The 14,833-nt window shown below is 38.6% G+C and overlaps 3 protein-coding genes and 1 non-coding gene across 4 annotated transcripts; 3 read left to right on the forward strand and 1 right to left on the reverse strand.

The window, feature by feature from the left end:
• The first annotated feature begins 222 nt into the window (after positions 1–222).
• On the forward strand, positions 223–4,016 carry LOC107416153 (protein ABCI7, chloroplastic). The gene is made up of 3 exons (XM_016024614.4): positions 223–1,210; positions 2,955–3,214; positions 3,507–4,016. The coding sequence occupies exons 1-3, from the start codon at positions 314–316 to the stop codon at positions 3,823–3,825; spliced, it is 1,476 nt and encodes a 491-aa protein (XP_015880100.3). The 5' UTR covers positions 223–313; the 3' UTR covers positions 3,826–4,016.
• Positions 4,017–5,163: 1,147 nt separating this feature from the next.
• Positions 5,164–5,295, forward strand: LOC112490328 (U6atac minor spliceosomal RNA). Its single transcript, XR_003054579.2, has one exon. It is a non-coding gene; the product is annotated as a U6atac minor spliceosomal RNA (small nuclear RNA).
• LOC107416439 (pentatricopeptide repeat-containing protein At5g46580, chloroplastic) lies at positions 5,214–7,797 on the forward strand. Its single transcript, XM_016024926.4, has one exon. It carries the CDS (start codon positions 5,533–5,535, stop codon positions 7,681–7,683), a length of 2,151 nt encoding a protein of 716 aa, XP_015880412.1. The 5' UTR covers positions 5,214–5,532; the 3' UTR covers positions 7,684–7,797.
• A 569-nt stretch (positions 7,798–8,366) lies between these two features.
• LOC107416368 (protein phosphatase 2C 29) lies at positions 8,367–14,833 on the reverse strand. Its single transcript, XM_016024856.4, has 4 exons — positions 12,600–14,833; positions 10,826–10,939; positions 9,875–10,139; positions 8,367–9,102 (listed from the first exon to the last, which is right to left on the reverse strand). Exons 1-4 carry the CDS (start codon positions 14,592–14,594, stop codon positions 8,978–8,980), a joined length of 2,499 nt encoding a protein of 832 aa, XP_015880342.3. The 5' UTR covers positions 14,595–14,833; the 3' UTR covers positions 8,367–8,977.

Genomic DNA, 14,833 nt, shown 5'->3' on the forward strand with positions numbered 1-14,833 from the left:
GAAATTTATAAAGTAGGAAAAAAAGATTAAACGTAAATTTTCCCAGTTTGTAAAAAGATAATGGGCCTTCAGGCACAAAAAGAAGAAATCGAAGAAGACAATGTTCCAACATAAGCCCAAAATGAAACGAAGAGCCAGAGACCCATTTAGTCCAAAACAAAAAAAATAAAAAAATAAAACTCACCAACCAAGAACACAGAGAGGCCCGAAACCCACCCAGAGAACAAATAAAACGGAGTTCTAGTGCTGTTTAGAACGTTGATGGTCTGTATTTCCGTGCGAGTTTCTGAGCATTTCTCATAAACCACCATCCATGGCTGCCTTAGCATTCACACCCCATATTCATAGACCTCCAACCCCTTCACCATCCACACCAAGAATCCCAAAACCCATTGCCAGACACAAAACCGAACGCAGAGTTTCAGTTCAAACTTCAGCATCTCTACAGACCTCCTTCTCAGACCCCTTTGTCCTTCAATTAGCTGAAGCACTTGAAGATTCGCTCCCATCTTCTTCTTCTTCTTCTTCCGTGTCTTTGCCTCTGCAAAACCTCAGAGACAATTCCTCGGAGACTCTTCTATCAACCCCATGGCCTTCTCGCAAAGACGAGCCTTTTCGCTACACAGACACTTCCTTCATCAAAAGCTCTCAAGTCCAACCAGTCTCACACCCGCCTCAGTCTCTGAGCATTTCCTCGGATACCCAGTTCCCCAATTTCGTTATAGCAGATGGCTTTGCCGTGAATTCGGTATCGGATTTGTCTGGATTGCCCAATGAGGTTTTTGTGGGTAACTTGCTTGACATCTCTTCGGAGAGTATTTTGAAAAGGGTGAGTGAGTTTGTTTCTAAAGGTTCTGAGGGGGACTTGTTTTGGTCCATTAATGGAATTGGAGCTCCGGATTTGACTGTGGTGTATGTTCCTGCTGGGTGCATTGTAGAGAATCCAATCCATTTGAGGTACTTCTCCATTGAAGGTGGTGAAGAAGGTTCATCTAAACTACCCATATCGAATCCGAGAGTGTTTGTGTTTGTGGAAAAGGGAGGGGAGATTGGTATAATTGAGGAGTTTTTGGGTGGAGATGGGAATAAATCTTATTGGGCTAATGCTGTTCTAGAGGTGGTAGTTGAAGAAGGAGGAAAAGTTAGACATTCTTATATTCAGAAACAATCTTTCAGTGCTGCCCATATTAAGTGGACTTCAGTTAGGCAGGTAAATTCTGGCTTTAATTTCTTTACTTCCTCTTTTTCAAGACATATTATTTTTGTTGCTTAGTTTTTATTGGAGGTTATGTTACGTGTTTATAGCTTGAATTGAATTTGGTGAGATTTTTAAGAATGAGAATTGGCCTAGGTTCCTGTTTTCTGTTTGGGCAAGAACTGAATAGTTTCTGCATATAGGTTGGAGGTTTTTCCTATTTGAGTCCAAGCTATCAATGTGAATAAGAGAGGGTAGGTAGTTGAAGGCGATTTCCAGGTCTTGGTAAGATCTGGAAAGTGAAAAAAACCTGTTTTTGAAAGTGAAAAAAACCTGTCTTTGACGACTATGTAATTGATAAGAAAACCCTAGAAATTCCTTTGGTTCCTTAGTGTTACACCTCTCCAATCAGGTAAGCCTCTAGCAGAAAAGCAGATGTTTAAGAATAGGTCCTTATTCCATAGAAAGGGAAGGTGGAAGCTTAATGTCCTATTCCATAGTTTTAGCGGTCACTGAGATGATCCATTTTCATGTTTAATGCTGAACATCTTGCATTGCAGAAGGGATGATGTCAAAGCCAGATAATGTAGAAAAATAATTGGCAAAGTAATTACATTGATTAACTGTTTGAAGTAAGAAAAAGACTGAAATTTTTGGGTTCAGGACTTCTTCCACATTTGATCCGAGGACCAAAGGAGACATTCAGCTGTCTTAACCTCAAGGCTATAAGATTATTGGAAAACAGACTAAAATTTATCTTGTTGGTATAACACAGATGTAGCTTTTAAGGTTGCCCCAATAAATCAGATTACATGAGAGTTATAAAAAAACTTCAGCCCCATGTTGGCCTTGGAGTGAGAGTAGATTTTATTGTTAAGGAATGATCTTTTTTTATTTGTGGATTAATGTTTAGCTTGTTCTCATGCTGAGGCAGATAATTAAGATAAAGATTGCAGTATACCAAATAGAAGTGGCATATAGATGGATTTGGCTAAGAACGGTTGGCCAACAAAGTATTTTCTGGAGATATTATTGACCTTGCAAGACATTGAGTCGGAGTTCATTAGAAAAGGTTTAGTTTGCTAGGACAAGAGTTAAATGCTTTAGTTCTAGTCAACATACATCCTTTGGAAGAAAGTATCCCATTATATTTGTTAATAGTAGAAATAGCTTGGTTACAAGGTGATGACCATTCTCTTCTGTTCAGACTCTCCATGCATACTGAGTTTAAGCCAGGGACTAATGTAGTATGCCATTATAGCCACTGACTGGGTTGTGTTTGTACGTAATATCTTCTCTCTTTATTTATTCATTTCTATTTGCTTTAACAGTTTTTTTTTTTCTTTTTTTTTTTGTTTGGGGGGGGGGGGGGGGGGGGGGGGTGTTCTTCTTATATTAGGGAGCAATATATTTCCTAATCCAATCCACAGGAAGTGACATAATTTACTAGTTCGGTCATTCTTCCACTTAGGTTTTTGAAAGAATTGGCCATCTGTAGCCTCGTTAATTGCATACGATGTTTATTCTTTGAAATAATATTTGCCACCATTAGTTCGCTATTAATGAATCATTAACCCTTTTTTTTTTTATGTTTTAAGTAATGAATCGCTAACCTTCAATAGCTCTAATGCATATGTTACATCAAATTTGTAGCCTGTTACATCAAATCTGTAGCCTGTTCTGTGGACTTTCATCATTATATGTACCATGACATGAGTAAATCCTGCTGCACTAGATTCATCAACTTAATCGTTTGCAGGAATCAAACAGTACCTATGAGCTTGTAGAGGTTAGCACTGGTGGAAGATTGAGCAGACACAATCTCCATATCACACAATTGGGACCTGACACAGTCACTGAGTTATCAACATTCCATTTGGCTGTCAGTGATCAAACACAAGATTTACATAGTAAACTAGTTCTTGATCATCCCCGTGGTTATTCCCGTCAACTTCACAAGTGTATTGTGTCCCATTCTCTAGGACAAGCTGTATTTGATGGAAACATAAAGGTCAACAGGTAATTATATTCCATCTGATTATTTTGTTTCATATCAGAACAATGCCAACTTACTCACCCCATTGACCGCCAAACAACTCAAAACAGTGTATTTTAAATTTTTTATTGAAGTTTCCTTTTAAGAGTATAAATTGTTTTTACCATCTGGGCCACCTTTTTAACCATATACTCTGTTGATGCTGTTACCAGAGATGATCTTTTTCCTCATTCGTTGTTTTGCTTTAGTTTTTGACTGAAAATTTAAAGCCATACTTGGTATGCTTTTTTATACATGTTCATTTTTATTGTGCAGATATGCACAGCAGACAGATGCAGGTCAGCTAACAAGGAGCCTTCTGCTTGAACCTCGAGCAACTGTGAATGTCAAACCAAACCTCCAAATTATTGCAGATGACGTCAAGTGCTCGCATGGAGCTGCAATAAGTGATCTGGAAGAAACCCAACTCTTCTATTTCCGAGCACGTGGGATCGATGCAGAGACGGCTAGAAAGGCTCTTGTCTTGTCTTTTGGAGCTGAAGTGATTCAACAGTTACCGTATCCTTCTGTAAGAAAAGAAATCGAGACTCATTTCAAAGAATTACTGGAGCCTGCAATTAAGGCATCATCGTAAGACATACAATTGATGATGTATTATTATTTTTTTCTTTTTCTTTTTTTGCATTATATCGGTTAGTAGCAATTAAGATAATCATGCTATTGAAATTGAAGCAACTTTTCTTTTTGTTTGTTTTTTTTTTGTAACTATACAATTCCAAATGTTCAATATGATTTGAAGAGAATAAATTTTTGACTTCTGTGATAGTAAGATGAGTGTTGTTACAAGTTTATATTGTCCTGAGAACGCATTGCGCATCATAAAAGCAGCTGTGCCTTGTTGGCGGTCAGAGCCAGTTTTGTTGTGGGTAGCTCTCTGTTGTTTCCAAACAAGCAGTTCAAAAGTAAAGATCTTTGGCCGAGAAAATATTACCGTACCCTTATTGCCAATGAAAGACAATTTCCCCAATCTATTGGATGTTGTATTGGTTAAATATTTCTGAATTTATATTTTTAGTTTTTAGTTTCAATGGTGTAGAATTGATTTTCTCTTTATTTTTATTTTTTTTTCCCCCAAAATTGACCATTCTCTAATTATTGTTCTTTTGATAAAAAAAAATAATAATAATAATAAAAAAAGTGGTTATTTCAATTATCATTATCCTTGTAAATATACATTTGATTAATGAAAATAGAAAATAAAATACACAGACGTTTTGCTTAGGTTTGGAGTTTAATCCATGGAAAATATGCTGATTCTGAGAATGGTTTATTGGACTGAGCAATCTGTATGCATGTGGAATATTAAGGATGTCATGACTAGAATGGAAAAACCAACTGGCAAATGCTCAACAAGTATTAGGAAGTGCAGGAGAGTGCCAGTTGAGGATGCTCTCAAAATAGATATTGATGCAGCTAATTGGGATGATGATGAGAGGCATGTAGGAATCGGGGTAGTGGTATGAAATTCTGCTGGTTTGCTAATGGGAGCTACTGAAAAACCTATTGCTGCTGGATGGAAAGCTCTAATAGCATAATTGATTGCTATTATGAAAGAGGCAAATCGAGTTGTCCACTGAATTGCTAGATATGCTGTTTTTTTTTTTTTTTTTTAATAAGTTTTGAATGAAAGAGGGTCCTGAATGGGTACTCTATGCTATTAAGGAGGATGTTTGTATTTTCTTTGATTTCTTACTAAAATTTTATCTTAGCTCTCAAAAAAAAAAAAAAAAAAAAAAAAAAAAAAAGAAGACTTCAGCAAACAGACTATAGAAATCAATCCAAATACTAATTATTATTTGCCATGTTTCCCAAACAATACCCTTTTTTAGCAAAAATCACCATTCTAATCCCACATCGCTTAGTTACATTGTTCTTTAATTCTTTATATAAGTTTAACACAGCGCTCACAGCCGTGTTCGTAGAAAGGAGAGACGGTTGGCATCTCCCCTGACAGGGACGGGAACAGCCTTCGGGCTTTCTCTGACCATACACATACGGTTAAGGCTACCCACCCTTTGTGGTGGATCTCTAACCCAATTTTTTTTTTTCAATTTTAATTATCAAATTTTACATTCAATAATTTTTGACACTTTTTTTTGTTTTTTTTTTCTTATCCATTTTGTCAAATTCCTCCAAAAATTTTCCTTTCATTTAAGATAAGCTCCCCCAAGAAAAAATATCTCAAACACACTCTAAAACTAGCTGCTTCTTCTTCATATAGATTTTTTGTCTTTGGGTTTTGACCCAGAAAAAAAAAAAGAAAAAGCATATCCTTCTCAGTATGGCTTCCACTGCGCTTTCGGCAGCTCTGGATGTACGTTTCTCTGGCCATTCCACTGAAACCAAGAGACCCATCTTCTTCGCTTCACCATTAAAACAATTCCCAAAGAAAAGATTCACCATTTATTGCAGTTCCTCCAAGTCTCCACCCAAATCTCCACCTGATTTAGCACAACCTAACAACAAGAAGAAAAACCCATCTTTATCCGACCAACTCAGACCTTTATCCAAAACCACTCTCTCCAACACTACCAAAGAGCAAGCTAATCTCTTATCCAAGCCAAAGTCTACCTGGGTTAACCCTACTAAGCCCAAGCGTTCTGTTATTTCCCTTCAGAGGCACAAACGCTCTTCTTCTTCTTACTTGTACAATTCTCAGGTGAGAGATCTTAGACGCTTTGCCTACAAGCTCAATAATAGTGATATCTCTGAGACTGCTTTCCTGGCTGCTCTTGAAGAAATCCCACACACACTCACTAGGGATAATGCGCTTTTGATACTCAACCTTTTGAAGCCATGGCAGAAAACCCATATGTTTTTCAATTGGGTTAAGACCCAGAATCTGTTTCCCATGGAAACTATATTCTATAATGTTGCAATGAAGTCTTTAAGGTTTGGGAGGCAGTTTCAGCTCATTGAAGAGCTTGCCCATGAGATGATAAGCAATGAGATTGAGCTTGACAATATCACATACTCCACCATTATTACTTGTGCTAAAAGGTGCAAAGATTTTGATAAGGCTGTGGATTGGTTTGAGAGGATGTACAAGACTGGTATGATGCCTGATGAGGTTACTTACTCTGCTATTCTAGATGTTTATGCCCAACTGGGGAAGGTTGAGGAAGTGCTCAATTTGTATGAAAGAGGGAGAGCTAGTGGATGGAAACCAGACCCCATAACATTCTCTGTTTTGGGAAAGATGTTTGGTGAAACTGGGGACTATGATGGTATCAGATATGTTTTGCAAGAGATGAGGTCTATTGGGGTGCAGCCTAATTTGGTTGTGTATAATACATTGTTGGAAGGAATGGGTAAGGCTGGAAAGCCTGGTCTAGCAAGGAGCCTGTTCGAGGAAATGCTTGAATCAGGTCTTACTCCGAATGAGAAAACACTGACAGCGCTTGTCAAAATCTATGGCAAAGCCAGATGGGCTCGAGATGCTATGGAATTATGGGAACGAATGAAGTCTAACTCTTGGCCTATGGATTTCATTTTGTATAACACATTGTTGAATATGTGTGCGGATCTCGGATTGGAGGAAGAAGCCGAGAAGCTGTTTGAGGACATGAAGCAATCAGAGCATTGTCAACCAGATAGCTGGAGCTACACAGCTATGCTCAACATATATGGAAGTGGAGGGAATGTTGACAAGGCAATGGAATTGTTTGAAGAGATGCCTAAGGTGGGTGTTGAGCTCAATGTGATGGGTTCCACTTGTTTGATTCAATGCTTGGGAAAAGCCAAGAGGATCAGTGATATGGTTAGAGTTTTTAGCATTTCAATGGAAAGAGGGGTTAAGCCAGATGACAGGCTCTGTGGTTGCTTACTCTCTGTTGTATCATTATGTGAGAATGAGGAAGATGAGGATAAGGTGGTGGCTTGCTTGGAGCAGTCAAATCCAAGATTGGTTGCTCTTATCAAACTACTGCAAGAAGAGAATACTAGTTTTGAAACCATTAAAGATGAATTCAGGAGTGTTATTGGAAACACAGCAGTCGAAGCCCGAAGACCCTTCTGTAATTGTTTGATCGATATATGTCGGATCAAAAATCTTGATGAGAAAGCTCATGAGCTTCTCTATCTGGGAATTCTATATGGGTTATATCCAGGTTTGCACAACAAGACAGCGGATGAATGGTGTCTGGATGTTCGATCACTATCGGTAGGTGCAGCTCATACTGCACTAGAAGAGTGGATGGGTACACTCTGCAAAATCGTTCAGCGGAAAGAGGCATTGCCGGAGTTGTTCTTGGCTCAAACTGGGACAGGAACTCATAAATTCTCTCAAGGACTGGGCACTTCCTTTGCTGCTCATGTGAGAAAGCTTGCAGCACCATTTAAGCAGAGTGAAGAGAGAGCTGGTTGCTTTGTGGCATCAAGGGAGGATTTAGTGTCCTGGGCGAACTCCAGACTTTCTACTATTACAGCCTAGGTGAGAAGAAAACCAAACTGTAATTGCCTAATATGTTTATACTTTTTGTAATTTTTATTCCATCATTTTTAGCTTTCAGATTTCAAAGTTATTCTTTGGATTCCTATTTTACAATCGTTCTTTTATTTCACAACAATTGAATTCAATATGATGATTGTAGAAGCATTCATAGTTGGGATTCCAATGGCCATAATTTTTTTTTTTCCCCAATAAAAGAAAATAAAGTAACTAAAAGTTTGATATTATAATGTTCCATTCAAGTGTAATAGAGTTTCACGTCAAATATAAAACATTGAGTTATCACATCAAAACGTGTTCATTTTCTGAATGCATTGTTAGAGTCAAAAGATATATCAATTGGCATATACAATTAATTCATTTAAACTTAGTTTTTTGAGTGACACAACTGATATTAGAGCTCATCATAAATGTGTATAATTTTGAGTTTGATGTACAAGACTAAATGAGTATTTAACCTTCGTTCTCATTCTCTCAAAGGAGAAAAGTCAGCTCTCATTTATAGGAAAATAACAATTGATTTTTTGGCCAGTTCATATACCTTTTACTTGCTTAAAGATATAGACCTAATTGTCTTTCAACTGGGTAATTGCCCTTTAGCTAATGAACTAATTAATAGCATTTGAAAGTGACTTCATCGTTCTACAAAAGCTTTACAAGCAAAGTAAAAATTAACCACAGGGATGTTGGTAAAATTTTCCAAGTCTTGTAATCCGCAGTGGTGGAAAACCCACCTTCAAAATTACAGATGCTCAGCATTGCCAAGAGAATGCTCTAAGACCAGCAAGTAAAATTTGTAACCCCACCAATTTACAGACTTTTGTTTCTACTTGCAAAAAAGAAACAGGAGAGGGGAAAAAAATAGAACAAAATAGAAAAAGCCTGAACCTACGCAATATTTCTTGCTTTCTTTTCACGTTTTTTTTTTACCCAAATGAAGTCTAAAAAATGAAAATAAAATAAAAAAAATTTCCCCCTAAAGAACATTTCCCAACAACCCCATCAGCAAATTATCATTTTCGTCCTGAAACCAAATTTTTTTGCATCTATTCAAGTTTTTATAATATCTAACATCAGCCTTTTTGCCAATACCATCTGAGTTTCCCCTATTAGCTGTATGCTTATGCTGTAGGAAAAGGAAAAAAGAAAAAAGGGACTAAATGGACCAAGGAAATTGATCAGCAGCAAAGCTTTCCTTACTGCTTGCAAAATATCTCTTCCTGAAAATTGTACTGCAATAACACCTGTATGGAAGATGGATTTTTGTATAAAGTTTTCATAGGTACTTCCCTGATGACTTCCAAATTCTTCCTTCAAGTGATATAACCATGACAGTAACATCATCATGGTACTTCCTCCGATCTCCTTGTGGAATGTCCAGTAATTCATGAAAATCCATTCCTGCAAACAAAACAAATAAAAAATTCAAGACTGACAAGTCCAACAAAAATTCAACTAGGCTGCTAATAAATAACTTTGGTTGACCCAAAAAAAAAATAATAATAATAACTTGGCAAGTGTATGCAAGGTTCAATAGAAATCAAATGTAGAGTGAACCAATAAAAAGTAACGACATTCGAACACAATGGTATGCGATGTCAAGATGGTAAACCGGTCTCTCAATTTACAAAAATCTAATAGAATCATTACAACAAATGAAATAAGTCGCCTACATCTAAATTTTCCCTTACGCAATACAAATAATCAAAATGGAAAGTAAAGAAAAATACTTAGCTGTTACTCAAATCAAAAGTATAATTATAAGATATCACTAAAGAAGAAAAAAAAAGAAAACAGTATCCTCTTTATTCATCAGTCTATTTTTAGTATGATTAGTTTAGTTTTAACACATATGCAAATGACATCGAATCCAATTTTATCAGTTAAGTTATGTGGAAGGGTAAAATAACATTTTGAAACTTCTATGCAAACTAGCAACCAACCGTATTCATTGAGCAAGTTCTGAAATATAGACACAAGTGAGTTACTTCCTAAGTAGAGTTACTTCCTAAGTAAAGTATCCTTCAAATGAATGAGTCTGAAACTATGTTCTTGTATCCTGCATTGGAAAATTTTCCAACTACTTATTGATGCAGTACTCTTGCAATGACCTTGGTAATCGATATTAAAACAACATCAATTAAAAAATTCTCAGAAGATATGAAAAATCTACCAGCTTTCTTTGCTGCACGGAACAGAAGCTCCTCTATCAGGTGTTGCGCAGGGTCTCCATCTGGAGACTTCTCCAAGAAATTTTCCACTTGAGAAACCACTTCCTCATTCGTCAAGTACTGATACAAACCATCTGACGATAGGACTAAGAATTGATCTCTAGGATAGAGTTTATGATGACGTAGAGAAGGTAAGCAGGATATGTATGGTGCGGTACCAATGTATTCATTCCGAAACATTTCCAATAAAGCATCATTCCACTTGGGCTGTAACAAATTGCACATCATGTTATCACCTAACTTCATTGTCATCTAAAACATATTTCAGAAATCCAGAACAGATGTATTTACAAGAAATAGAGTGACATGGTATTGTTGATGCATTAGAAAAAAGTAGCATGCCACTACATCCTTATAGGTAGAAGTATAAAAGATCATGCTAGAGTATCAAAAACATAATTGAAAATAATGTTAATTTAGATAACTGAAGGATAAAAAACACATAGTTCCTCAGACTCCAGCCAATGAAGTTGTCATGGAAACATACGGTGAGGTTGGTAATTGCAAAATCTAAAAGTAAACTTCACATTCAGGTTTCCAAGTATGGGATTTCTTGTTCCAAAAGAATGCAAAGGTTAAAAGTGATCAAGTATATCACCATCATCAATTAACCTTAATAGGACTCAGAGGTAATAAATAATTACTACTGTGGAAGCCAATTAGTTTAAGGGTATCAATTATTTGACTGAAGAATACCATTAGGTATTTCTTTTTAAGAACTTACACTCATTAATTTATTATGATTTTTGTTTTTTTTTTTTTTTTTTCCCTTCCATTCTTTACATGACTAGCGTCACATAAATTTTTTAATTTTTCCTTTTGTTTTATGATAAAGCAGAATTGCTCTTGCACATGTCATGTTAGATAACGTCTAATACGTGTATTTGGTTTACCTGTTTTAGAAATCCTGCTCCAAATGCTCTGGTAACCTTAAGACGGCCTTTGACTCTATCATTAACAATGCAATGATTGTCGTCTGGGTGTTCATTCTTGATTCTTATTATTTCCTGAAAATTAAAGGGTGAAATCCTTAGCAAATCTAAGATACCGAGCATCAGCTACATTACACAGCCAAAAAGCTCATAAAGGATATGTCAAGAATAGATGGCAAACAATAAATGTAAATAAAATAAAAAGATTAAAAAATAATAATAAAAATAAAAAACCAAAAAATACATTGTAAGGCCTAACATCCAAACTTTATCATTAATGAAAAAACAATCATAAATGAAAAAACAAAAATAAGTTTGCAAATGCACAAAGAAAGTGCGCATAACTGTGGACTTTAGGTGAAAGCATCCACCGTGCAAATGATAGATAACACTCTCCAGAATTATTCGGTGTATAAACCTTAACCCTACATCCACAAGGAGAGGAGACAAATACATGAATAAAGACTAAGCTAGAAAATCTAGAAAGATTTTCCAGACTTCTTGATTGATTTGGGAAAATAGATTAGAGACAAAGGAAAATGACAAGACAGAAAGCCAAGAAGAGATGCAAAAAAGGAAACTTCCTCAATTCTTCCAATCCAATGTAACTGAAACATGTACCACTGACGTAGATAGAACCTAATCAGATAAATAATGTGCCATTTCACCAAAAACGAGAAAAAATGGCGCTAGACTTATTTTAAGTAGTTAAGATTATGCAATAATTTCAATTGCAGTTAATCTCTACAAGATGAGCTAAGGAATAATTAATAGAAGGTTTACAGTCAGAATGAAACTCGTTTTTATTCAGTTCTACAAGTTTTCTTTCAAACACTTAAAGAAGCATCCAAAGCTCTAAACAAGATAAATAGTCCACTTCCATCTATATGCGAGAAAGGAGACAAATACAAAGACTCAATCTACGATGAGGAATCGCCAATGAATTAACAGCTAGAAGACTAAATGCAAACTTGAATTCGCACAAATTGAGGTCAGGAAACTCCTTAGATAGGCATAATTTTCTTTACCAGGTACACATACTGCGGCACCCCAAAAAAAAAAAAAAAAAAAAAAAAAAAAAAAAAAAACCTTATTTACTTTTTAGAACTAAATAAAGAAATTCAAGGCGTTCAATTAGAGAGAAAATTAGGGGGCAGAACTGTGCTTCAATCAGTCAAGAACCAGTTCACAACTTGCCATCAAAGATGAAAGGGATTGGATAGGTAATCATATTACCGAGCATTATGCTTGAAAATTCTACCAGAGTGATGGATAAAGCGCCAAAAGATGTGGAATACAATAGGGTAACCAAGATTATCCCACTTTCAATAGGGTTAATGAAGCAACCTAACAAAGGCATGTGACTTCTGCCAAGCTGGAAATCTGAAAGCTCTAGACAATCTTTTTATGATAATTTCACATGTGTAGCCTATTTGAAACCAAAAGATTGAGCAGAAGAAGGATTGTTGAATCAACTGTCACCCAAAACCAATTCAGCCTCAAGGAGCCTAAATGCTAAACTTGTTTCACGTCTAAACAAAAGTTTATAGGGGCATTGTGCTTATAGGTCGGTTTGCAATAGATAACCTATCGAGCAAAATAATTGCCCCCAGTAGAAGTGCCAAATGAAAGGTGCATTCAAGAAGGAATTGGACAAAAAAAATTGATACAAACCATATTAATTACAGCAAGGCACAAGCTGTACAATCAAAGGAAGGACAAAAGGAAAACCTACTTCCTCAATACTCGTGCTATGATCGGTGGACAGCTGCAACGCAGTCAATCTCATGGTCTGCTCGGAAGCCTCATTTTCCACCTTGATTGCCCTTTCACCCTCTGCGGAAGCTTCCTCAATTATACCCTCCACGCCTCCTCCTGACCCATTATCCCTCCGCCCTCTAGATTCCACACTGGAACCAACTTCCTCCGGCTCATAATGCGCAACGATAGCTCGGCTATCCCCAACATTCATCACATACACATCCTCGTCCCTCATCAACACCACCAACAAACACGAACCCATGAGGGCCAGCTCCGGATTCGTATCAAGAACCTTATCAGTCATCTCCAAATATGCGAGCTCAGTCACTTCGAGAGCTCTTGACAATGCACTCAAAACCAATTCGTGATCGACCGGACCCTCCTTCCGTTTTCGACCCGTCTGAGCAGACGTCTCCTCTGCTCTATTATCAACCTCGACCTTCTCTTTGTCCTCCAAACCAAACCTCCATGGAAAAAACTTCCTACCATGACCAGCACTTTCCTTGTGCTTCGATAAACCCTGTTTCAATTTCGACAATAACAGCCACCGTCTACTCACAGCAGAGCCGCCATTGCTGACGCTAAGCGCATCATCGACGGAAAATGCGAATCTCTCGGAACCCGAAAGGTCAAGCCCGTCCTCCGCTTCAGCCTCCGCAAGAAATTCCCAAAGCCGCCGCCTCCTATTATTACCCGTCTCCGTCTCCGTCTTCTCAGACTCAGTTGTTGTTGTTGTTGTTGTTTGCCCCTCCGATTGAAATGTCACTCGCTTAGCCCCGTTCCCTGCTCGATCATCATCAGCAGGAGGCAGAATCTGGGAGTCCTCTTTAATCTCTAATGGGTGGTTAGTCTCCTTCTCTACGATCACTGCACTCTCTGCAACAGCTTCTACAAACGGTGGCGGTGGTGGTGGTGGTCGTGGGTGGTCGTCGTTAGCTTCGTCGACCTCCCAAAACAGCCCCTGAAGCTCATTGTAAACGGCGCGGTAAAGATTACCCATCAAGAATTCGGGCGCATCAGGGCCGTTGAACCCATCATAAATCCCAACGAATAACCAACCTTGCTCTTCCGATACGACCACATGTACACGATCCTCCCCAGCTTTACCAAGCGCCCACTGCACATTGCTCTCGCTCTTCACCTCCGACTCGTCTCCGGCGGCCGAACCCTCTTTTCGGCCCACGAAATTCAAGACCGGAACCACCCACGGCCTCTTCTTCTCCGAGAAGTTCCTGTAGAAAGCCTTCCGAATCCCGGAAATGCCCTTCTTCCGCTTCTTTTTCACATAAAGACCACCGAGCGGAGCAGAGAAATGGACCCCTCCGCCGCCGCCGCCGCCGTCATGTCCAGCCGCGTTGGCGTCAAGAGGACCAGAGAGAGCTCCACGCTCGATTGGACCGGAGAGGAAGAACCCGCCCCGCTCCATTGGGCCGGAGGGCTCGCCTCCTCCTCTGGGAACGGGCTGCAGAGGAAGGGCACTAAACGACGACGTACTCTCGAAGCCATTGACGATACTACCCCTGACGCCACACCCGACACCACCACCGAGAGTGGAATCAGTGGCATCGTCGTAGATGTTCTCGAGCTGAAGAACAGTCCTGGGAGTGGAGGTGTTGGCGCTAACGGAGGCACCCGAGATGGTCTTGAAAACGGTCTCGGGCGGGCCGGATCGGGTCCTGGGCACTCCAACCGGTTCGTGAGAGGGAGAGAATCGGAGCGAGTGGGAAGGGGAAAGGAAGCGATCGGACTGAGTTGGGGAAACGAAGCGAGCCGAGCTTGGCACGTAGCAGAAGGAGTGGCCTAGGGTTTCGTCCAGAGGCTCCGAGGCTGCGAAGATCAAGTCCTGCTGATGCTGTTGAAGCTGATTGTGATGTTGAAGATGGTGCTCCGACTGGTTGTTGTTGCTGTTGTTGTTGTTCCGGTTCACTGCTGTGAAGCACGGAAACACGCTCGAGAGTCCGCCTCCCATCACATTTGATTCAAAATTTCCTCCCCCCCCGTTTGGTTACCAGGAAAATATTTTGTCTCTTTTTTTCTTTTTTTTTTTTTCTGAACCCAAGATTTTCCGGCGAAGTCCCAAGCGAAACCCAAAAAAAAAAAAAAAAAAAAAAAAATTATAAATTAAAAATATAAAAAAGAACTTCAAGAGAGAGAATGTGAGAAGGAAAGTAAAACAGAGAGGGAATAGAGGGGTAGAGAGAGAGAGAG

This window comes from Ziziphus jujuba, chromosome 6 (genome assembly GCF_031755915.1).
Source record: "Ziziphus jujuba cultivar Dongzao chromosome 6, ASM3175591v1".
NCBI lineage: Eukaryota > Viridiplantae > Streptophyta > Magnoliopsida > Rosales > Rhamnaceae > Ziziphus > Ziziphus jujuba.